Source organism: Prionailurus viverrinus, chromosome E3 (genome assembly GCF_022837055.1).
Source record: "Prionailurus viverrinus isolate Anna chromosome E3, UM_Priviv_1.0, whole genome shotgun sequence".
Lineage (NCBI taxonomy): Eukaryota > Metazoa > Chordata > Mammalia > Carnivora > Felidae > Prionailurus > Prionailurus viverrinus.
Window position 1 is genome coordinate 41,220,342 of NC_062576.1, and position 24,044 is coordinate 41,244,385.

General features: G+C 58.7%; 1 protein-coding gene across 9 annotated transcripts in view; it reads left to right on the top strand.

Annotated features, from left to right (window-relative positions):
- Positions 1 to 24,044, top strand: part of LMF1 (lipase maturation factor 1) — a 93,333-nt gene that overhangs the window by 12,369 nt on the left and 56,920 nt on the right. For 8 of the 9 annotated variants that reach the window (XR_007147661.1, XR_007147662.1, XM_047837737.1 and 5 more), the window contains exons 2-3: positions 1,537 to 1,846; positions 8,339 to 8,349. Coding sequence is in view for 7 of the 9 variants with exons in the window: in XM_047837737.1 (XP_047693693.1) it covers positions 1,537 to 1,846; positions 8,339 to 8,349 (321 nt within the window). In the remaining 2 variants the exon portion in view is untranslated. Of the gene's footprint in view, positions 1 to 1,536; positions 1,847 to 8,338; positions 8,350 to 11,040; positions 11,893 to 24,044 lie in introns of those variants that run through there. The other variant, XM_047837739.1, reaches the window with a different exon arrangement.

The window sequence follows — 24,044 nt, forward strand, 5'->3', positions numbered from 1 at the left end:
GTTTTTGTGATGTATCTTTTTTGTGCTTTTACTTTTAAACTACGTACGTGTTTAAATTGAAAGTGGATTTCTTGGAGGAGCCTGGGTGGCTCGGTCGGTTAAGCATCCGACTTCGGCTCAGGTCGTGATCTGGTGGCTCTCAGGAGCCCTGTGTCAGGTTCCGTGCTGACAGTGGGGAGCCTGCTTCCGATTCTGTGTCTCCCCCTCTCTCATTCTGTCTCTCTCTCTCTCTCTCTCTGTCTCTCAAAAATAAACACTTAAAAAAATTAAAGTGGATTTCTTGTAGATAGAATAGATTTAGGTCCTGCTTTTTTCTCCAGTCTGACAATTTCTGTCTTTACTGCTGAGTTTAGAATACTCTCATTTAGAGTGACAGATTAAAATCTACCGTGGGGCTAGTTGTTTTCTATTTGTTTCTTCTGTTGTTTCTTTTTTTTTCTCATTTCCTGCCTTCTCTTTGGTTAATTGAGCATCTTCTCGGATTCCATTTTTGTATCTGTACTCGTTATGTAGAATTGTTTACAATTTTATTTGCCGTCCCACGGGACTTAATCTGAGTCTCCAAGTACTAGAACACCACTTTCTGTGTGGTGCACGTCCATGTGAGTGCACTCCCGGGGTCTCCTGGCCTTCGTGCTGTTTCCTCCTTACTTCCCTTCTGACGCTTTAGCTGATTGCTGCTGGTTTTGCCGTAGACTAGGGTCGCACGTGGTCCCAACCTGAACGTGACACCGGGAGCCTTAGCCAGTGTGTGCAAAATCGGCAACTAAGCCACCGCCACCGCCGTGCTCCGTTCTCCCCCTCGGTCTCACCCCTGCCCCGTGAGGCAGGGCCGCTGTGTTCCGGCCTCACCCCTGCCCCATGACGCGGTGGTCCTCACCCTGGACATTCAGCACTGTGGAGCTTTTTACAGAGTGCAGCTCGTGTCGGGGGTCTACGGGTCCCGTGGTGTCTGCGTGGAACTGCTCTGTGGCCACCTGTGACCCGGCTCTCTCCCCTTCGCCTTCCTGTGTGCAGGCGGGGGTTCCGTGCTCTCTCCCCCATCCCGTGGTGTCTCCGTGCAGACGCTCGAGTCCAGAGGATGCGAACGTGCTCTCGTAGGAGCGGGGCTTGTCAGAAACCAGCGATTTGAACACGGTGCTCGTGACTTACACGTGAGCCGTAGCGTGAGCTCCAGGCCCAGGGTGGTCCGGACGCGTGTGATGACGACACACACGGAGTGCAGTCTGGGGCCGCTAACCGGCCACTCGCCTAGGGCGTGTCTCGTGCACGCGCGTACCACAGGTGCAAGGAGACGCAGCCCGCGTGCGCTTGCATACGTTCCGCGCGTTCCGCGCGTTCCGTGGCTTCCCCAGACCGGACCTTCCGGCATGGCCCCCAGGATTGTGAGAAACGCTCAGACCCCTCGCATCCCTGCTTTGATCCCAAGCCGCTGCCCAGACCCGGCCTCGTCTGCCCGCCCGGCCGCGCCCCCTCCCCCGGGTGTCCGCACGCAGCCGTGCTCCTGTTCACGGTCCTTTGCCCTGTTCCTTCCAGTCGTGGCGTTCCTGGTGGCTCTGCACCAGAACAAGCAGCTGATCGGCGACCGCGGCCTGCTGCCCTGCCGGGCGTACCTGGAGAGCGTCCGGCGGTACTTCCGGGGCCGGGGAGGCTGGGAGGCCGTGAGCTACGCGCCCACCGTGCTCTGGCTGCTGGACTGGTCGCGCATGAACGCCAACCTGGATGCCCTCGCCCTCCTCGGATTGGGCGTCTCGTCTGTCGTCCTGGTCACCGGCTGTGCCAACGTGGTGCTCATGGCCACTCTCTGGGTCCTCTACATGTCCCTGGTCAACGTGGGACAGATCTGGTAAGTCAGAAGCCCTGGAGTCCCGCAGGCCAGCCGTGCCTCAGCGCGGCGTCCTGGGGATGTCACGGGCCGCGGAGCAAGCCAGCCTCCCGGCAGCTGGGGAGACGGAAAGAAAGCAAGGTTTCTTCTCAACATGAGTGCAGGGGAGCATCACAATTCCAATTAGGCGGGAGCAGAGACTGCTGGTTGCCAGTCAGTCACATTCCCAGGGCCTTTCTTCTCTGGGAATAATCACGAGTCTGTTGGGAGTGGCACGGCCACCCCAGAGACCCTGATGTCAGCCTCCTGCGGCCAGGCGTCCTGTGGATGGAGGGAGGGTCTCCGTGTGGGCCTCTGGGAGTGCTCTGGGGGCGGGGGGGGGGGGGGGTCTTGACTTGGAAGCTGTTTCTTTTCCTGCTCTTCCAGCTTCTTCCTTGTTCAGGAGGAACGATTAGCAGCTAGTGCCAGGAACCACAATGAGGCTGGCCCCGCCGAGGGGTCGGGGGAGCGGGCTCCCGGGCCAAGCGGTCGGAGGGGCAGTGGAGCTCCACAGAGGCGGGAAGGCTGGGGAGGGCCTGCGGGAACGAAGAGGCCGTGTCCCAGGGCGGCCTGTGGTCCGGGAAGTTGGGTGGCCCTGGGGGGCCGAGGGGTGTTTGAGCAGGTCAGAGGGATCCCCCTCGTCTTTCCGGTGCTGGGCCCGAGGGGAAGGGAAGACTCGCCTAGCAGAGGAAAACCCAGAGCTTTCTGAGAAGTGCCAGGGCAGAGCGTCGGTGTCTGTGTGCACGCGTGGGAGGGAGGGAGGGTATCGGTGCAGACATACAGGAAGCAGACACGGAGCGTTGGTGTCTGTGTAGACCTGCCTGAATTAGACGTGGACATCCGCGTCTGTGTGGACATGGAGGGGGTGAAGCGCTTCTGGGGCGTCTGTTGCGGTGTTCTGACCGAGGAGTCGTCTGTCCTCTGGGCGAAGAGTGTAGTCCGGTGGCCCAGCCGTCTTCGCAGCGCTGGCCCAGGATGGAAAAGTTTGTGCGGTCTTCCCAGGGTTGGGTTCTAACCCAGACAGTCTGCTCCTGTGCCCGTGGACCTGACCTTCAGTGCTGTCTCGCAGGTGGATTTCGAACGGTCACCCCAGGGCTGTGGCAGTTGCCCGGGGTCTGTCCGGCAGGCCCCTCGCAGCTCCCTGTGGGCAGGTGCGCACCTCTTTGAGTGGAGTCTGGGTTGGACCTTTGCCCGGCCCGTTCCTGGCTGTGGGTGACCCTGCTTAGCACTGCACCGGGTCGGGCAGGGATGGGTAGCACTTAGTGTGCAGCGGGAGGCCCTTCCTGCAAATCCGGGCTGCGGGGAAGAAGGCCACGCATCTCGGTCACCCTGCACACCCACCCCCGGGGCCCTCCTGATGATGTGTTACCCGCCGACACCGCGCGGGGTCCGGGGGACCGTCCCGCGTGCCTCCTGCTTCAAGCAGCTGCAAAGCGGCTGTGCGGCATGAGGTGTCCTTCTCGCCCGTCTGCTCCTCCCCTTGGGGGATTCCCGGAGGTCCGACGCCCCGGTGCCTCCCTCCTGCCCCCGGTCTCCTGGCCGGGGGTGTTTACCAACAGAGGTGTGCTCTGCTGGCTTTTCCTGCTTCGTCTTCAGAGGCTGCTGTGTTTTGAGACGTGTGATTTTAAACCACGCCTGAGAAGGGAGCGTTCTGGGCCCCTCTGTCCCATCCTAGCGGTTGGAGTTCCACACTTCGAGCGCCCGCTGCAGAGACCGGAGAGGGCGACACGCTTCCTCTGGGACACGTGGCTTGGGGCGTGCCTTCTTGTGCCTGGCAGCCAGAGAAAGTTGAACTGTGAAAAGTATTTCCTAGTCATGGCGTAGAATGTGGCCAAGGAGGATCAACCCCATGTTTAAATTTCTGAAAACCACTTTGGGATGTGTGGACAAAAGTAGTCTTGTATTTTTCTCACTGGAAAAGCTATTTTGTTCTCCTTCCCTTGGACGTGTAAAAAAAAATGTGCAAAATAAAATAAAACTACATTTTCTCAGAAATGGTGCATGAGATGTTTTAGGTGAAAAGTGAAAAAGAAAACAAAATCTGTCAGCGGAGACCAGTGGTTTACCTACCATGCCCGTGATGCCAGTGTCCACGGCCGAGCTGCACGCTGCTGTGGCACAGATGTGGGGCCTCGTGGGGCTCACGGGCACCTGCACCCAGGCGAGGTGGCTGGCGGGACTCAGGCGCCCTCCGCCTCCGAGGTATTTCCAGCTCCACCCTTGGCTCGGGTTTCCCTGACGGATGATAGTTTTGGGATCAGAGTGACATTGAAAACTTACCGAGTGAGGACCCCACACGGGGGGAACAGGTTTTCTTTTTCGTGACACCCCAAATGACGGTTAGACACAGACCGTTCTTTGCATGTCCCATTTATTTAAAGTTGGGGAAAAAGAATATTTCTTTGAGGTGAGATACGCAGATCATGGACGCTGTTGGCAAAACGTCTTGCGGGCGTCCAGCTGGCGCCCCGTGGTGGGGACGGGAAGCCCCTCCCCCCAAGGCAGGGAGGTGCCGGCAGGTGCACTAGGTGCCTCTCCACAGGCACCACGGCCCCGTGCCTGCCCACGTTTGCTCCTGCCCGGTGGCACGTGGAGTCCCCCGAGGTGGCTGTCGTGGGGCGGAGCCAGGTAGCCTCACGCGGCACCCGGCATGTTCTGGAACCGTGACTGCCCTTTGCCCGCTCTCCCGACTTCGTTCCCGACACCGCGTGTCAGGTGGGAGCTGCTGAATCCACTTTGTGGTGGCAGCGACCGGAGATCTCGTCGTAGGGAGAGTGGCTCCCTTCCAGGCGGTCAGTGTTCTGCAGATCAGTGGCCCGCGCCCTCGGGTTCGGGGAGTGGAGCACTGATCACGTGAAGTCCTTATGTTGTGGCCGCAGCAGGCGTCGTGGGAGGGGGACTGGGGACGCGGGGGCAGGAACGAGGGACCGGGGCGCAGGCGAGCTGGTGGCATGCCCCTTGCCGTGGGGTCCGTGCTCCGGGGCGCCGTCTCCCAGAGCTCCAGGTCCTGCATCCGCATGGCCTGTGGTCAGGCGTGGGGCGGGCTGTGGGCTGAGGCAGCGCTGCCACGTGGGATGCTCAGCCACTGTACAGGACCCGGGCAGACCCGGGCCTCTGACTCTCCGCACGTCCCCCATCCTCACGATTTTACCTGCAAGTGTTTCTAGAACCTTCCTGTGCCGTCAGCACCCAGCGTGGCCCCGTGTTCACGATGCGCACGGCAGGGTGTTTTGTCAAGGGCACGTGTCTGCTTCATTTTGGGTCTCCACTGCTCCAGTTCCGGGCAGTTAAGAGATGCTGTTTTCACAGGTTGGGCAAATCTAAGGTGAGGAGTCGTGATATCTCCATCTACCCGGCCGCCCCCTCCCCCCCAGCCTCACGGTGAAGACCTGGGCTGGCGCCAATGGGTTTCTTGGGCCCTGGGGGCCAGGATTTGCGGCCCCTGATAGGGAAGGGGAGCCCCAAGCCCCAGGAAGGTGGGCCTGGGAGCCAGTGGGCTGTGGCGGGCAGCAGCAGGGGGTGTGACTCCCTCCACTTTTTTGGGGTGTTGCTGGCCGGCAGGCAGGTAAAGCGGGAGCTCCTGTGTTTCTGTGCCTCCGCTGAGTAGAGGGAGGGATGCGGCAGGTGCCCGGTGGGCCTTCCTAGTGCGCGAAAGGTGACTGGGCCCAGGACTGTGTTCTTTCCGCGGGAGGAACTAGGGAAGCGGCTCAGCACCAGGGGCCCCATGCCCCTGCAGAGCTTGCCAGCAGTCAGGGCGTCCCCAGGCCAGCAGGCCCCCGATAGGGATGCAGGACCAGCCCGCGTGGGGGCTCAGGCTTTCCAAGGACACACGTGCAGGGGTGCTGAGCGGCTGTGGAGGCCCCCTCTCCATCACCAGCCATGGAGTGTGGCCGGAGCAGGTTTTGATTTCCTGGTGCTCTGGGACAGGAGCGGTGTGAGGGTGTCCCCGCCCCTGAGACTGTGTGGTTAGGGGCAGAGATGACCTCTCGGTTCCATTTGTTTAACCAGGTACAGCATCATCTGTCAGGGAGAGACAGGAGGTGGTGCCCTGGGAGCGGATGGAGCTAGAAGGGGCCTCAGATTAGGCGACCGGCAGGCAGCCCCCGCCCCACCCCCATCCCCCACTGCCGAGCCCGTGCCTCCTGGTCCTGAGACGCCTGGGCCTTGATGCACACGTCTGAGCCCACCGTGCGCCCGTGCCGTCCTTGCTGAGAACTTGAGTTTGTGTGCCTCGAACAGTGCCCAGGGCCCCAGAGGTTCTGTCCAGTGGAAGGAAGCCGTGTGGTCCCTCCCAGGGCCTGGCCTGCGGCTGCCGCACACGGTTTTGTTCGCTGCTGAGGACCCAGCGAGGCCAGATGCGGCTCTCCTGGCTGACGGGCACAGATTGGGTTTCTGCCTAGCTACTTCAGCTTTTCCTGTTAATGTGATAAGCTTCATCTTTGGAACAACTATAGGTTTACAGAATGCAGAACAGTACGGGGAGCTCCTGGGCACCCTACACCCAGTTTCGTGTATTGTCAACCTCTTCCTTGTCAGACTGATACTGACCTCTTTTGTCCCAGGATCCCCCTCCCCCAGGAGCCACAGGACATTTGGGCGTCACATCCCCTTAGGCTCCTCTGGGCCGGGACAGTGTCTCTGACCCCCCAGCTTACAGGACTGGTCAGGGATGCTGTGGGTCGGGACCCGTCTGACGCTCTTCTCGCGACTGGGCTGGGTTGTGGGTTCAGGGAGAAGGCCACGGAGATCGCACACCCATCTCGTCACGTCACGTCTCGTCACATCACACGGGTGGTCAGTGCCACTGACGAGCCTCATCTGTGCCGCTGCTGACCCTCCCCGCCCGGTGAGGTCCCTTGGGTGACCTTGTCCGCAGTAAAGTCGGTTTGTCCGAGTCCGGGCACACAGCCCAGTGTGGGGCGGGGAGCTGGGTACTGGGAGGCTTCTGCAGGGGAAGCGGGTCTCCCGGTCACATCAGTGGGGACTTTGGGTGTCTGCCCTCTTGCTCTTGGAACTTCACCGTCCCGGGAACCGGCGACGTGTGACAAGACAGCTAGAGTTCAGCAGCCGCTATTGCATGAGTTTAAGTGGTTTTACAGATGGGTCTCGCTGCCGCGGCTCTTTCTGTCTCGGACGCTGGAACCTGCTAGAACCCTGGGAGCCCCGACCGTGACTTCACTCCAGCTGCCCCCCAGCATCAACTTTCCACGACGTCGGCTTTCCGATCCTTTTATCTGCGCTTTACTTTGGCAGTACTCCTCAAGGGCCCTTTGTAGCGAGTCAGGATGGCTGTGCAGCCGTCCCTTTCTCTCCCCACCTTCCTGGCCCCCAGAGAAGAAAGGATTATCTCCAAAAACTTGGACCGGCATCGGGGAGGCTCAGGGGGTCCTTCCTGCGGAGGAAGCCGCCTCTGCCACGTCCCTTGGAGAGAGAGGACAGAGCCTGCACTTCAAAGAGCGCCCAGAGCAGATGCCAGAGGGCCGCGGGGGGTGCGGGGGTCACGGTTGGTGCCACAGGGCGTGCTGCGTGGCCGCTCCCTCCGGACGGTGGACGATGCAAGCCTCGTTTTGTCCTAAACGCAGCAGCCCCCTGCAGGGCCCGCCACCAGCCGCCCTGGCTGCGCCCCACCACCCACGTCCGCCTTGAACGTTGCCTGGGGCCCAGATGCGTTGACGGAGCACTGACTGAAAAGAGAGCTGATGCACGGACACGGACTCCTGCCTCTGTTCTGGGAGGTTCAGGGAGCGGAATGGGGCCATTTCTGTTCCGTGGGGGCAGCAGCCTGCGCCTGGGCACACACTCCACAGTGAAGCCCGCCCTTCCTTGTAGGGACCCCTTTCTGATAATCTGTGCTCGGGGTACTGGGTGCCCTTCAAACTTTCTGATTCTGGGGTATGACATTCCATGGTGTTTGACTATGTACAGAAATTATTTACTGCCAGATATCCACTATTACATTTCCTTTTTCCAAGAGATTTATTTTTTACTTCTATTTATTTTTGAGAGAAAGACAAAGAGACAGACATGAGTCGGGGAGGGGCAGAGAGAGGGAGACACAGAATCTGAAGCAGCTCCAGGCTCTGAGCTGTCAGCCCAGAGCCCGACGCAGGGCTCGAACTCACAAACCGTGAGATCACGACCTGAGCCGAAGTCGGACGCTTAACCGACCGAGCCACCCAAGTGCCCCCCTAAAAGATTTCTTGATTGGCCTGTTGTGAGCATGGGCTGGGACCCCGTATATGGGGCAGGGCCTGGGCAGACAGGGCTTCTGGCCACACACGTAGCACCTAGGGGGTCCCCCTTATGCCCACCTTCCCCACATTTAGTGCCCATGGGGTCTGTGACCTGACCCACGGTGTCCTGGGGTCACTGAAGTGGGCTTTACTTAGCTGGGTAGCAGGATGCTTTAGTCTTGTAAGTTTTTTGACAAAGCAAGGCAAAATTTTAATACATGTTTCTTCTTCTGTTTTTCAGGTATTCGTTTGGTAAGTGGAAATCAGAAAGCAACGCCGTGGGAGTTTGGCATGTGTGTGGGGTATGTACCCGTGCGCTTTTTCTGCCTCTCGCCTCGCCTGAGAGTCTGTCACCACGTTGGCCGATGTCTGTGATCGAACCTGGAGTCCTGGCTCACGCCGGCTTCCGTGCCCGGAGCGCCGGCCCGGTGCAGACCTGGGGACTCGTGACATTGGGGTGTGCTGTGGGTAGAAGGCAGCGTCAGACGGCCGTTCGAGTGGCCCCACCGCAGCGAGCGCAGTGTCCTCACAGATCAACACTGTTCCTTGGGTGAAGGCCAGGCCGTCCCGCAGGCCAACCCTTCTCCCCCCCGGGCCGCGCTGAGTGCCCGGGACACCCCTGGGCAGAGGAGGAGCTCACCCAGGGCTGAAGGCGATGGGACAGCCCGCGGCGGCCCGATGTCTTTGCTCGGTAAGGGGAGGACGTCGGGCAGTGATTCCATGCCGTGCCGGTAGTGCTGCACCCACCGTGAGCGCGTGGCTAGTGTTTGTTCAGAGGCAAGGGGTCCCCGGTGGATAGGGCCCAGCACAGCCCACCTGTGGGTCTCACCTTCTCACCTGCTGATACACGGACACGTCAGCGCGCTCCAAGGGGACGTGAGGAGCCACACACCCCACACCGTGCCGCCCTCGGCGCCCCAGCACGACCCCCAACCACACGAGGAGCAACGGGCCAGGACGGCAGGCCCGGCCTGGAGGGAATCGATCGTGGACAGAGGCCATCCTCAGGCCAGCCCAGCGCAGCTGCGGGGACTGGTGACTGCACTGAGGCCCTGAAGAATGAGAAGAAGAGCTCTCAGGAGAGAAACCGACGAGATGAGGAAAGAAGCAGACGGAAAGTCGAGAACTGGAAAATACGGTGTGTGAAATGAAGGACTTCCCAGAGGGGCTGGGTGACGGTGGCACGGAGCGGGGCCTAGAGCCCCCCCAGGCCGCGCAGAGCTCAGGCACCCAGGGGAGAGCTCGGAGGCTGGCGGCACGTGTGCGGACCCCGGCACGAGGGGCAGGTGGCGACGTCCCCACGTTGGTTGGAGACACGACTGTACAGGTGCAAGAAGCCCGGGGAAGTCCACGCAGCGTGCGCGGGGAGGAAGCTGTGTCTCCCGCGCCATTGGGTGGTGCCGACCGAGGGAAAGGGAGAGTCCTGAGAGGTGGGTCTGGACACGGGTCTGGAAGCGGCCCTGAGGGCTCAGGGCCGGTGAGCGGGCGCCTCAAATGGAAGCCGGGAGCCAGGGCCCTGTGTCGGGGACTGGGTGCTGCCGAGGCACGCTCCCTGCCCCGGGTGGCCGGGAGGGACGGGAGGGAAGACCCGGCCTCCGGGAGGCGTGTGGAGCCCAGAGCGGAGTCCGCGGGTCAGCGTGAAAGACCGCTTCCTGTTCTTACTTCGTCTGCGGCATGCCTGACTGTTTAAAGCAAAACAAATTGCTTGCCTTCTGAGACCCGTGACGCTCCCAGAGCGGACGCACGCGACGGGCCTGACGGGGCTCGCAGGGCGGCAGGTGGACCCGCGTGGTCGTGGGTTTCCATGCTGCGAGTGGAGCCACACACCCCGAGGAGAGTGCAGGAGGGCTCAGGGTGTGTATTGTGACCCCTCGAGCAGTCACCGGAAACACGTGGAGATGCGGGTAAAATGCTGGACAAAGTGGTGTTCTGAGAAATCCAAGTGATCTGGAAAGACAGAGGGGGGCACAGGGACAGGAAGCGTAGCCCTAAAGAGCACGTCGGCGATGGCTTCGGCGTCACAGAGTCACGTTCCAGCTGGAAGAGGAGATCGACAGAACGCCCTGATGCACCGGACACACGGAGGCCTGGCAGGACGGTGGGGGGAGCACGGCCAAGACCAGGGCCAGAGGCCGGGGGCTGTGCTCGTGCCAGCACAGACAGAGGTGAGGAGCCGGCACTGCCAGGACTCGGGGGACGTGTCCTCATTCCTGAGAGCACGCGACGCGAGAGCGGCAGTTGGCGGGGACGCGGGCCGTCCCCTGCGGGACCACGAGTGACGCAGGAGGGGTGCTGGTGAGGATGGCCTGAGGGGGCTGCCAGGTGTCTGGCTGAAGGTCCGGCAGGAAGCGGCCCGCCCCGGGGATCGCGTATGTCCTGTTCAGGCCCCCTGGGACACCCACAAGCACACCAGCCCCGTCCTGGCCATCTGCAAGCAGGACGCTGAGAAGGAGACAGCCTCCCCGACAGCCGTCCCTCCCGTCCCACGGGGAGCGGGGGCTGGGTGCTGTGCGAGACCGCCTCGTGGCCTGACCCACGCGAGCCCAGACAGTGGAGCAGCTGCAGGGTCTGAACCCCCAGCGCCCGCTCGGGAGCGTGGGGCCGTGACTGGTTTCACCTTTGAGCCCGAGAGCCGGGGGGGTTGGCAAGGAGAGGCCCCCGCAACTGTCCCAGACGTGGCAGCTCCGAGCTCCAGTCTGCGGGCCTCCCTGGGCACGCGAGAAGGCCTGGGGCAGGCAGGGCAGGAAGCCGAAGAGGGTCTCCCCGGTGGCCCGTGCTGGAGGGAACAGACTGCCCTGGGGCAGGGACATCAAGCCCCGAGGCCCCGGGGAGGGGGTTGAAGCAGAGGCCGTGTCCTGGGGAGGGGCCGCGATTGTGCTGCCACTCAGCTGCCCAGTGGGCTGGAGGGGGTCAGGAGGAGGCTGGGAAGGGCCCTCCTCTGCCGACGGGTGGGCAAGGGCCATGGGGAGAGGCTGCCCCCAGGCCCCGTGCTGGGTCGCTCATAGAGCACAGTCGGTTTTCGGGCCAGATGACCCCGTCCCGCCGACCCTCCCTGCCGGACCACAGCCTCACTGCAGACGCTCACTTCTGGGTAATCACTTCCGCTCCGGACCCACCGTTTCTCTACACAGCGTTTGACCTAAACAAGAATTTCTAGATGTACACACGCAGGGGGAAAAGGAGCCTGCAGGCAGCAGGGGAGACCCCAATATTGGAGCCATCGGGGAAGGAAGGGGTGGGTTTGCCCCAGCAGGAGCCATGACGGTACCCAAGCACAGATGCACCGCCCCGCCCGGCTGACAGAGCAGCAGACAGGGCCGGCAGGGGCGCTGGGCACAGGGTGTCCTTGCTGGCCGTGCAGTGGGGTGGGGCGCACGCCAGCAGGGACAGCAGGCAGAAGAACGTTGAAGGAATAAAAGCCGAGGACTGTCCAGACCCGAATGAAAGGCGCATGCCACAGACCCTCCCACACACATCGTGGTCAGACGGGTGAGGACCAAAGAGGACCAGAGAAGCTTCCTTGCAGCCAGCGATGCCACAGGCACATCACTGCAGCACGCCTGTCAGTGCCAGAGAGGAGGGAGGACCCCCCCCCCCCCGGCCGGCCACACCGCGTCCTCAACAGGAAGGCACCTGCGGGCTGTCCCCGCTGCTCTGCCGGGGCTGCTGAGGGGTTCTGCAGGCAAAGACGCTTGAAGTCACAGAAATGGGCATCAACTCGAAGGAAGAGCATCGGATTCTGGCAAGAGGAACAGGAACACAGACTGTTTCTCCGATCTTCAATTACCTTAAAAGGTGGGTGACAAAGCCGGAGTCGAAATTTAAAATCGAAAGTGAGGCTCTGCGTCTGCCCTGGGCTCGTGTCCCTCACCACCTTCTCAGCCGGCCGGGCACCCTCGGTATCAGGGGCGGCCAGCGTGGTCGTGGTCGTGGTCAGCTGCGTCCGCGTGCGGCCTTCCTTCTCGGGCTTGTGTCTTTAACTTTTAGGCCAGGAGAGAGCAGGGATGGTTCCCCGTCCCCCTTGCCCGTGGAGCGCTTCTTAACCGTAAGAGCGAGCTAGTACCCTGCCAGCCTCATGCGGTTGGGAGCAGGGGAGGCTGGAAGTCTGGGCGTGAAGTTCGCCGTCGGCGAGAGCGTTAGGGTCCACGTGACCGCGAGACACTCCTCCAAGAAACCTGCCTTCTGCCTCTCGTCTTGCTAAAATCTGCTTGATTTACCTGCGGCTGCAGGAGTATGGTTGTTTTCCAGTTGTGACCGAGACCCGGCAGACCCTAACTCCCTTTCCAGGTGGGAAAAGCGCCCGTGCCCTGAATCTGGGGCGGTTACCATAGCTACCATAAAATCGGTGGTCGTGAAGCCAGAGGACGCGCTCGCCTGTGGCGGTGAAGCGGCAGGTGTGGTGGCCGAGGTTCGCGGCCTGCCTCCCCCGAGGCGACGAGGCTTCGGGAGACCCGTGCCGGCCCCTCTGCCAAAGCCCCCTCACTTAGGAGAGCTGCGTGGGGAGGGGGCCGCACGAGGCCTCACGTGGGAAATGGAGGCAGAGACCAGAGCCCCAGCCCCTCCGGTCCCCGGGGTTGGCGGTGCCCGAGCCTTGCGGGCATCTGTGAGGCCGCAAGGGCGTCCTCGGCGGGAACACTGGCGTCGGGAGACTCAGGCAAACAGCCTCCGTTTTGCTCCGAGTTTAAACAAGTCTGTCCCCCACCTGTGCATCCGTGGGCGCTACCTGGCGCTCTTGAGCCCCAGCTGCGTCGCCGGGAGCCGGTGGCGCTGCTGACACGTCTCCTGTGGAAGCAGGCCCCCGAGGAAGAAGGCGGCATGTGGGGTGCGCTTGGTGCGGCCCCTCGGCATCCCGGGCTGCTCTCTCCCTTGCTAATCTCACAGGACGACAGCCACCGGCCCGGCCACCAAGCCCCAGAGCCACCAAACGGAAAGGACTCAGGCCTCCGGGCGGGGGCCCGTCGGCCTCACCTGGGGCTGCCCGCAGGAACTCGGTTCTTACGAGGAGGAGGCCCTCTGGGCCTGTGTATCCGCGCCGTTCTGGGTTCGTTTTAGTTACACTTATCGTGTCTCTATTCTGCAAAGTGGACTTTGACGAGGCCGCGCCCGCACTGGGTCTCGTGCCGAGCGCTAAGCTGCACGGGGTACACATTCCCGGAGAACTCAGGCCCCGTCCCGCGGCCCCTGGAGCTGCTCCGTCACCAGCCATCGCGGTGCGGCTTGATGAGAATCAGGTGAGACCAGGTGCGGCTCCTTAGCCACACCTGCGCCACGGCAAGCGCCCGGCAGCCACGCTGGGCACGCACGGCGCAGCCCGCTTCCGCCCCTGTGGGAAGTTCTGTGCGCTCGCCGGCCAGGCCGTGAGTGGGCACGGCTGTTTTCCTCTGCGGACTCAAGCTGCCGCCTTCTCTGACCCTGTAAGGATGCGGTGGGTGAGTATAACTCCCTTCGGTTTGGGAGGAGGGCCGCGGGGCCGCATCCTCTTTCTAGTGCCTTCCCCTTGTTCAGAACGACCACACGTTTCTCAGGATGTCCAAGTGTCTGGAACATTTTCCACGGTCCTGAGGGCCTGCTCCCCATCGTCAGTGGCACCTGCTGCTGTCCCGGGACCAGGCTCTCGAGTGCCTGTTTGCAGCCGGCTGGGACTCTGGCTAAGGTGACGGTCATGGCAGTAGGGCTGTTTGCTCCAGGACACAGGAAGGCCACTGTCGACCGGGTGCTAGGAGGCTGCTTTGCCGCTTGTTTCTCTGCCGAGGCTCTTGGTGTGGCTGTGCCTTGAAGGCCACTGGGTTGGTAACTCTTACTTCAAAGAGTGGGTGTAAAGGTAATTAATTCAGGTCCCCTGTAAGTGCTGTTTCCTGCTCCCCAGCGGAAAGTGCTCTTTGATGATCATGAGCTCAGGGTGGGGCCCTTGCGCCGTCCTTGAAAGCCGTGTAGCAACCAGCAGGCCGGGCCAGCTGGTATTTCCGGTCTTTTCTGCCCAGAAGGGGCTGCTCTTGGCCCACAGCCTCCCAATGTGGCCTGAGGCCTGATGGCCACCTGTTTGGGGTGAGGTGGGGACCCAGGAAGGGCCCCCTGTCCTCGGGACTGAGTCGTGTGGCTTCCCCCCAGTGTTGGAGCCGATGCAGGGCTCCACCCCTCCGGGCCTGGGCCGGCCGCGGGCACCAGGGGAGGCCGGCTGGCGGCTGCAGAGGGGACAGGCCCCGTGACCAGGAGCTGAGCCATCACAGGGCCCTTGTGCCCAGACACACACATGATGAGACCTCTCTGCTGTTCGAGGCCCTGAGGCTTCTGGAGTGTCTCCGGCCCTAGAAAGGATCTGGTAACTCGGATTGTGATTTTAGCTTGAGGGACCCCAGCATGTGCTGGTGTTGGCCTCCAGGCGGTCTCCCAGGCAGGTCCGGGTCCCCACCTCCCCCGACACTGATCTTCTATCAGGAGCTTCGGGAACCTTGGTGTTCACGTGGGCATGAGCTCCCTGAGCGCGCTTGGTTTATGCCATAGTCTTCTTTCAAGGGGGTGGTATTTCCGTAGCTTTTCGTCATTCTGCCTGTGGCCTCACGGGCTGTGTTGTGTTTTGGTGCCATCGTGGTTAAGGTCCTTTGTTGAGGGGCGTGGAGATGTGGCCCCTTCCTTCCGAGGCTCAGCAGCCCGGCTGGGGCGGGAAACTGCAGGTAGAAACTGATACAAGCCCCTCAGGCCGCGTGAACGCTCGGACGTTCGTTAGTGCCGTTAGCGCTGCCGGGACAGTGGGCAGCTGCGGTCCCAGGCCTGCTTCGTTTCCTCAGGTGCGGCTCGCGGCTTGAAACCTCACGCGGTGCTTGGACACGGGAAGCAAGTCAGTAGCACGGGTCCTCCTGCGTCAGACCGCCCAGGCACCCGTCCCTGGGGCGCGAGGGGTCTGAGAGAAGGATTCCGGCGGGCACCACGGCTCGGGACGTTCCTTTGTAGGAAAAGAGCGTTCTGTTTTCACTGCAGGCCCGTCTGGCCGAGAACAAGATGCGTCAGCGACGCTTGGTTTCCGAAAGCAGCTCAGTGGATGAGCTATTCATTTATCCTGGTGTGCTGAACGCCGGGTGTAGTCCTCACCGACAGGGCCAGGAAGCAGGACCCTGGAGGAGATTGGGGGCCGACCGCCATCTCCCGAGGCCAGGAGGGCCGCATGGCAGCAGGAGGTCCGTGGGTGGGCTGTGGGGACGGGCGGGCGGGTGCCGGTCCTGCACCGTCGGTGTTTCGCGGCACTCAGAGGTGCAGGCGGGGTGCACACGTGCCGTGCGGGGGCGTCAGGCGCGAGCGAGTCCCTGCAGGCTGTGGCTGTGCTCAGAGGAGCAGCCCCCCGGGCGTTTGGCACTCTCCTCTGGTCGCTGCTGCCTCATTAGGTGCGCTTTTCAGGCAGGTCCTGTGCTGGCATCGGTGCGAATGTGGCCTGGACCCTTGAACTCCGGTGTCCGTCCCAGCAGCACCTCCCACCAGCCGTCGTGAATTAAATGCTGCTTGCGACCCCTCACCCTTGCTGCTCTTAAATTCGTGCTTTAAAAACAGCTTCATGAGGGGTTTACTGGTCCAATTGGAAGTTTTTATTAAAACCTATCAGTGCTGGAGCGGAGCTCGCCTGCAGGAACCGATGAGACCGCCTCCGAGGGCCGGGCGGACTCCGTGACAGCAGATCCCACCAAACCGTCTCCAGACCCTTGTGTCCCAGCTCTGCGCTTTGCCCGGATCTCATATCCTCTGCTCTGATTGATGGTTCGTCTAATTCCCTTCCCAGCCCCCAAGCCCGAGAAAGCAGTTTCTCGTAATCGCATTACTCCCATAATCAGAGGCAGCCTCTCCTGTCCTGGCCTGTGAGCTCACCGGGCTGTGCAGCCTCTCGGGGGCGTCTTTCCCTGTGGTTTCCGGGGTGCTGGGGCTTGACACAGACACTCTCCTCGCGTGGCTCCGTGGGTGTCCGCTCTCCCTCTCCTTGCTCCCCGCCAGTGACACTGGCCGCTCAGCATTGTTTGGATTTGGTCTCTTGTCCGCTCGGGTCCTTAGGAGGGACAGAGAAGCCCGTGTCCGCTCGGGTCCTTAGGAGGGACAGAGAAGCCCGTGCCAGGTGGTCTTTAGAGCTCCCGTGTGATCTGCGTGGGCTGGGAAGCATCTCAACTAGCAGGCATAGCCCTTTCCAGAGTGAGAGGAACCGTCTTGAATGGCTTCTGCCCTTTATGCACTGTGAGCAGCCCTGGCTGGCCACGACCGCCTGAGAACCAGGCCCAGAGACCTCCTGTTGTCGGCCTGTGTTGGGTGTTCTCCGTAGTGACCCGGGCTGCCTGGAATTTCTGGTGCTCTCTCCGTCAGGGTCTTGGGGCTGGTCCTGATCCAGGGGGAGCATTCTTTTCTTTTTTTCTAATTAAAAAAAAATTTTTTTTTAATCTTTGTTTATTTTTTGACAGAGAGCGGTGTGAGCAGGGGAGGAGCAAAGAGAGAGGGAGACACAGAATCCGAGGCAGGCTCCAGGCTCTGGGCTATCAGCACAGAGCCTGACGTGGGGCTCGAACCCACGAACTGTGAGATCATGGCCTGAGCCGAAGTCGGACACTCAACCGACTGAGCCACCCGGGTGCCAGGGGGAGTATTCTTGCCTCATTTCCGCCCCCACGGGCTCCGCCATCCTCTTTGTCTGGCTGGCTCTGTCGGCACACCACTGTTCCCTTCTCCGGTCCCTGGGGTCACCAGTGCAGGGAGACTATGCTCCTGGAGAGAAGGAGCCGTCCTGAGGGGCTGCGGCCCCAGGCGTCACTGAAGGCGCTCCTGGCTGTGACCCACGTGGCACAGTTGTCCCCCGGGGTGTGCAGTGTTCAGCCCAGCGTGTTGAAAGGGGACAGTCAGGTCTGGGGTGCCGGGGCCCCTTTGGGCAAGTCTCTCAAGGTGCTGGGTTCTCCTCCCTCGTGTGCACACACGGTACATGGTGCTGTTTTCCAGTGTGGTCTTTTGCATCTACGGTCTGCTCCTTCCCCCCGGTAACCCCTATCTTACGGTATTCTCTTACCCTGATGCCTCCTCAGATCTGTGTGCGAACACATGTGCACACACGCTCAGGTGAAGGTCACCGCACACCCAGACGGGGCTGATTATGGGCCATTCTCTTCACTTAGGACTATCTGGTGAGAATTACTAAGACCTAGAAGAAAATCTGTTTTAAAGACCTTTCTTCCTTACGTGATCGTTAACATTTTGCTTGTTCTCCATTTTCCCCATCACATCTAGCTACCCATTTCTATTTCTGAAACTTGCTTATCTCTTTAATATGCAGAACTCTAGAATAGAAAAGAAGCATTTTGTTGCTTTTATTCACACTTCTAGTTCTGAATCCATGTGGGTGGCTTTTGTCTGAAATGCTTCTAAATTGCCTTTTATTTTTATTAAATTGTGTAGATGTGGATGTTTAACTAGCATTTGCTTTTGGGGGGCTTTTGGATTTATTTCCAATGACTTGAAATAGAAATGTGGAAAAGGGTTTGTATCCAACTTAAGACTTTAGAACAGGAAAGTTGTTATAGATTAAATGCGGCAGAGCCATGTGCTTTGGAATTAATACAGTGTCTCTTGTCAGCCCATGTTTGTGATGGTGACATCACGTTTGATGAACTGTTGAGTCTCCTGGATGCTGGTCCCCTGGGGGTTGAGAACCATGGTTTTATCATCACCACCCTGTTTTCTGGAGACTTGCTGAAGTCCCTGCGGCCAGGGTCTGTCCGACTGCCACACACTCGTCCCCCACACCCTCCTGCTGTTACCATTATGGCTGCATGCTATTCAAAGTGGCCTTTCCACCCCTACTCCCAGCTGTAGTTCTAGCTCAGCTCCTGGGCAGTACTGAGTGCTTGTCTGTTCCCTCCTTTATCCCTGTGGTCAAAACAGCCGTAGGTTGTCTCCATGGTGGGTCTTTTCAAATACCTGGTTTTATCTGATTTTTTAAAAAATGTGTTCTAGCTCATTAATTTTTACTTTTTATAGGTTGTTTCCTCTTTCTGGGAGGAAAGGGTTTATTATTTCCTAAGATCTTGAGTTGATTGTTTAACTCATTAATTTTCCATCTCTTCCTACCTGCTAATGAAAGCATAGAGGCAGGTGACCACTCCCCTCTGTGTCTCTGGCCACCCACTCTGCCTGTTTGAGAGTCCAGTGTCTTCCTGATAATGGCACACAGTATACTTTGATAATTGTCAGTGCTGATGTCTCTTTGGTCCGAGTGCTGTTTAGAGAAGAGCTTCCAAAGTCCCAAGCCCTCAGGGTTTTGTAGGGTACCTTTTGTTGACCAGTTTCTGATTTTATTACACTGTGAGCAGATAATTGGGCCTTAAGATTGTTCTTCTAATTCTAAGAAACATTGGAAATGTGCACGGACTAGGAAGAAATTGTATGTCACAGCTTATAACAAAAACAGCAGTGAGGGGCGCCTGGGTGGCACAGTCGGCTAAGCGTCCGACTTCAGCCAGGTCACGATCTCGCGGTCCGTGAGTTCGAGCCCCGCGTCGGGCTCTGGGCTAATGGCTCAGAGCCTGGAGCCTGCTTCCGATTCTGTGTCTCCCTCTCTCTCTGCCCCTCCCCCGTTCATGCTCTGTCTCTGTCCCAAAAATAAATAAACGTTGAAAAAAAAAATTAAAAAAAAAAAAAAAACAGCAGTGTCTTTTACCTCTGCTCACCCCCATTCTGTTTCCTGGAGCAACTCCTTTACTTTTTTACCATTGCTGGTATTTATCTCCATATTTCTGAATAATACATTTATGTATCACTTAAGCTTTTTTCTATATTCTTCCTATTATGAATGATAAGGATTACTCTCCCTCCCATATCCTTCTCTTTCCCTCATCTCAGTACAAGTGTGTCACAAATATAGTATATGAAATTCATATTCAGTCTTTACATTGTGTAAATGTCATCTGCTGAGCCAACAGTAAATTGTGCTCACTTGTTTCTAGTAACTCGTTGTTTTCCCTGGAGTTAATAGTTGCCTCTTCTTTTTTGGTTTGCTTTGTTTTTCATCTCTGATCATGCTTTAACATTTCATTCCAAATTCACCAACACAACTATTTGACTTCTTCCAATACTATTTTTACTGAATCAAACATGTTAGATAATCTGTCACTTCCTTTCCCCATTCCCCACCCCCTTCATAGAGATTTTTTCTTGGGAACTATTACCACCTGGAGTGGATGCTTTATAGGTCTCTGGATTTGGAGACTGCGGGGCAGGTTAACTCTTTGCCAGATTGGGTACCACTGACCTATTTGTCCATCTTCCCATCTTAGAGATCTTTATAGTTCACAGAGACAGGTACCTGCAGTTGTGCTGGGGTAAGGCTCAGAGACACAGCCACTTGTCCACAGCCTTCTTCCCCATGTATATTCTAGAGCATTATTCTTCCTTAGGAAAAATCATTTTTAAGCCCATGTTTTGATCACATTTTTTTTTATCACATTTGATCTCATTTGGTCATAGCTAAAAGCAACTGGGGAGATGGGTCCTTCCCTTTACTTCTGCAGCATTAGCAGTCGCCTGTCTGAGGCAAGAGGAACCATTGCCCCCATGCTCCTTCCCTGCCAGGTAAACGCTGATGTGTCCTGAATCACAGTGAACAGCTGGGAGGCCAGAGAATGGCTTTGGTCTCCTCAGACACCATTGCAGCCACTGGCTGGCCTGGAACCTCCAGAGTCTGGCGTGTGTCCCTGGAGCTTCCTGGCTCCGATGCCCCATTGTTGGATGCAAGAGGAACACAGCATCGGCAAGCCTGACCTTTGCCAACGCCACTAACAGGGAGAGGCATTGTTAGGTTAGCCCTGGAGTAGCAGCTGTGTGCCAGTTTCTTTTGTAAATGCTTTGATATTTTAAAACAGAAATTTTAAGCGAGGAAGCCATGCTTTGTTGCTGTTACAATAGCAGCTCTTGTCTGTGTGGATTCATTGAATGGAGACACTGATACCGGTGCAGTTTTAGTGCCGTTAATAGTTCCTAAGTGTGTACAACGCATCTCTTCTTAATGGCTTGTGTCCTCTTACTGAGAATTTTGTACCTCTTTTAAAGCACGATCCCTGTACTTATTATGGGCATGTGGTGGGTCTCATATTTAAATACCTCTGGAGGCGCCTGGGTGGCTCCGTCGGTTGAGCGTCCGGCTTCGGCTCAGGTCATGATCTCGCAGTTCGTGAGTTTGAGCCCCGCGCCGGGCTCTGTGCTGACGGCTCGGAGCCTGGAGCCTGCTTCCGATCCTGTGTCTCCGTCTCTCTCTGCCCCTCCCCCACTCACATTCTGTCTCTCTCAAAAATAAACAAACATTAAATACCTTTGACAAGGAAGAGCATTGCTGGTTTTCCATTTGGTATTAGCCTTGATGAGTAGCTTTTGAACGTTTGGAAGACTGACGTGCGGACAGGATTGTGATTAATTTTTGTACCACGTCCATTCGCACCTGCCTCCACACTGGCTGCTCCCACTGTGGACAGTAGCCCCCAGGGCCGCATGCCTCTCTCCAGCCCACCTCCTGCACCTGCACAGCCGTGCTTCCCAGCCCCGGGCCCGGTTTCGTTTTTCTCCAACCCACCACCCTCTGACGTGGGTCTTTGCGTTATCTGTCGGCTTATCATCTCTCTACCTGCCTTCCTCTCACCTGAGAGTCCGCGCAGGAGGGCTGGGGCTTCACGGGGTCCCCACCACCACCACCACAGCACGTGGGACGGGGAGGGGCTCGATCACAGCGTGGCTGGTCCCTGGTGAGCCTGTGCACGGGTCCACACTCGGATGCCGCGAGGAGACAAGCGGTCTGGGTTTTTCTAGGCTGGCACATTCTTATGTTGTCACTCTTCTCAAGGCCGCTGGCAGCTCAGGGCCCTATGCTCGGTGGAGGGTGTGACTTGGTGTATGAGAAAACGCACTGGTTTTTTTTTCGATGACGTGTCTCCGGAACTCAGACCGCCAGCACAGCCGCAGCATGCGTTCTGGTGCTTCTGAGAGATGGCTGCGTTGAGGCACGTGCGGCCGTCGTCCGGGGCGTGGCTGGCCCGGCAGCGTGGCAGCCTCGGGCCTGGGCACACAGCACCTCCTCCTGCTCGGCCCTGAACTGGGCACAGAAGCGCCGAGCAAGAGGACCACAGTCCGTCGGCTGACCGCAACCAGAGGCAAAGCACAAAATGGAAGACTAACGGTGGAGCCAGAGGCAGCCTCCGAGGCGCCGTCTGAGGTCCGTGCTCCTCGGTAAGAGCCAGGGTGGGTTCGGGGTTAGCAGTGGCACGGCCACACTTTGGTCCCAGGTTTCCACGGTGAGGGGGGCTCCCGTACAAGGCAGAGCCCCCGAGACTCTGTCCTCTTCATGACGGCCAGGCGCGTGCCCGCCCTGGGGCGGGGCCGAGCCGGGCGCTGACCCGAGGCTGTGGCTTGTCCCTGGCGAAAGGGTGCCAACAGGACCTCTGAAAAGGTGGTCCTGACATAGCTTCTGACTCAGAAATGTTGCAGAGTCCCCGTCAGCCTCCGCCCTGCGTCCCCGCAGGTGGCACGTAACTGGTGGAACAGAGACGTCAGCACTGGCGGGACAGTCAGCTCGATGAGACTGTGGTTGGGTGTCTCTAGCTCTCCCACCAGTGCCCCCCAGTCCCGGGGCCCCTCCTGGGCCACACTGCACATGCCGCCTCGTCCGCTTTGCCCCCTGGGGTCTGTGCCAGCCTCCCGGACTCTCCTGACTTTGACAGTTCTGAGCAGTTCTGGTCACTTACTTGGTACAGCGTCCCTCACGCTGAGTTTACCTGGTGTTTCTCGTGACGAGATGGGTCACGGGGGTTGGGGGGGAGGTGCCCTTCTCGTCACCAGATCGGGTGTCTCAGTCCTCACGACTCCCCACAGGTGATGCTGACCTGGGTCGCCTGGTAGAGGTGTGTTTCTGGGTGTGTCCTGTGTCGGGTGCATTTTCCCGTCCCTTCTCTGTCCTCTGGAAGCCGGTCTCTGGGCCCCGCGACCCCAGGGGAGGGGGGACTCAGCGACACCCTCAAATGACTTGTGTATGTACATTAAAGCCACATAGTCGCTGTTGAAAATTGGGGGAGTTTCTTGAGGTTATGCGATTACCCTGTTTTTCCTTCAGGATTTGTCCCCTGACTTTAGGCTTCCTTGTGGCCGTCATTACTGTGACGTCCTGGCGGTGATTTTCCTGTTTCCGTCATCCCTTCTGTTGTGAATTGCAGTTCCCCTATGAGGAGGAGCTACCCTTTCTCCCCCATTTCTTTACTAAATACTTGTTTATGTCGCTTTGGCCCCTCATTCTATTCTCACAAACTAGGATCCAGCACCACGAGGACCTGCTTTGGTGCTCATCGCCCAGCCTTGGCTGCGGGGAGCCCCGAGGCTGGCTGCCACACCCTTACTGAGCACCCCACCCCCCCGACGTCCCAGCCCTACGGGAGCCGCAGGCCCTTCTGGTGATTTCCCATCTGTAGCCCTCGATTCAGCTCTTTCCCCAGGGGCCTTGCTTCTCTTTCACGGAGAACGGTGTCAGACACCAAGATCCGGGTGCTGGGTGTGCTCGTGGCTGACGGGGTGGCACTGCTTCTCTGCCCCACGCCGGACAGAGCCAGGAAGGGTGTGAATGCTTACAGCGCACCACTGACCAGCAGCGAACCACTATCGGGACCTCCGTGAGCGTCAGAGGCCTGACGCCGCGTGGGAGGAGCCCATCTCAGGGGCCGCCCACAGCGCGATCCTGGCTGGGGGCTGGGGAGGGGGCCGCCTACACGCAGATGGTGATGGGGGTCTCTCAGGTCTACGCCTGGGTCAACACCACGGAACCCGGGGCAAGGAGTCTACGGGAACGGTGCGAGGCTCATCAGTTTGCTCTGAACCTACAACTGCTGTAAAAGTAAGAGTTTAAAAGTACACAGCACAAGGGGTAAGTGTTAGCACATTAAGTCTTTAAAAAGCCACGTGGGACGTGTGGGGAAGCCAAATATGAACTATAACAAATGAACCTGTTGACAAACATGCAGCGTTTACACACACGTGTGTGCGTGTTCTCCATAACACGTCTTCTACATTACATGTTGTGTTTGTGTTATGACGTGTGCGTAGGCATCCACTAAGTAACTGCACTGAGGGGTTGAGGAAGGTGTTTCCACGGCGTGCGCAGTTTGCTGAGCGGTTTTACGTAGCTAAGCACGTAAAATAATTCAGCCCAGTGGTGACGAGGGACGGTTGTCAAGCCAACAACCAACTGCTGTGTCCAACAGTGGGCATTTGGAAGGACTGTCTACGGCAGCGCTGGGGGCGGTGGGGCAAGTGGGCACTGCCGGGAGCACAGGACTTGGCGCAGCCTCCCTGGAGGACGTGTGGCTGTCCGGTTACACACGTGCCTGCCGGTCACCAGCCTCACTTCAGGATGTTCTGCGGCAGGATTAGGGTGTGCGGACAAACTGCGGGGGGCTCAGCACCATGTTCATGGCAGGAGAAAATGGAAATACACGTGAAGGTTCAGCTGTGGAGAATTGGTTAAAATTACATCTCTGCATGACTAAGCACCACGATGTAACGACACACAAAGATACTTAAGATACGTCAAAATGGGTTTTAAATTGTATATACTACATCCCATTTTTAAAAATATTTTATTTTTATTTATTTTTGAGAGAGACAGAGCGCGAGCAGGGGAGGGGCAGAGAGAGGGAGACACAGAATCCGAAGCAGCTCCAGGCTCCGGGCCGTCAGCACAGAGCCCGACGCGGGGCTTGAACTCACAAACCACGAGATCGTGACCCGAGCCGAAGTCGGATGCTCAACCGACTGAGCCACCCAGGCGCCGCTAAAATATTTTAAGTCATCCCTAAACACAGCATGGGGCTTGAAATCAACCCCGGGATCCAGAGTCACATGCTCTTCCGACTGAGCCAGCCAGGCACCCCTGCAATTTGCTTCTACAAAAATCTTCCAAAACT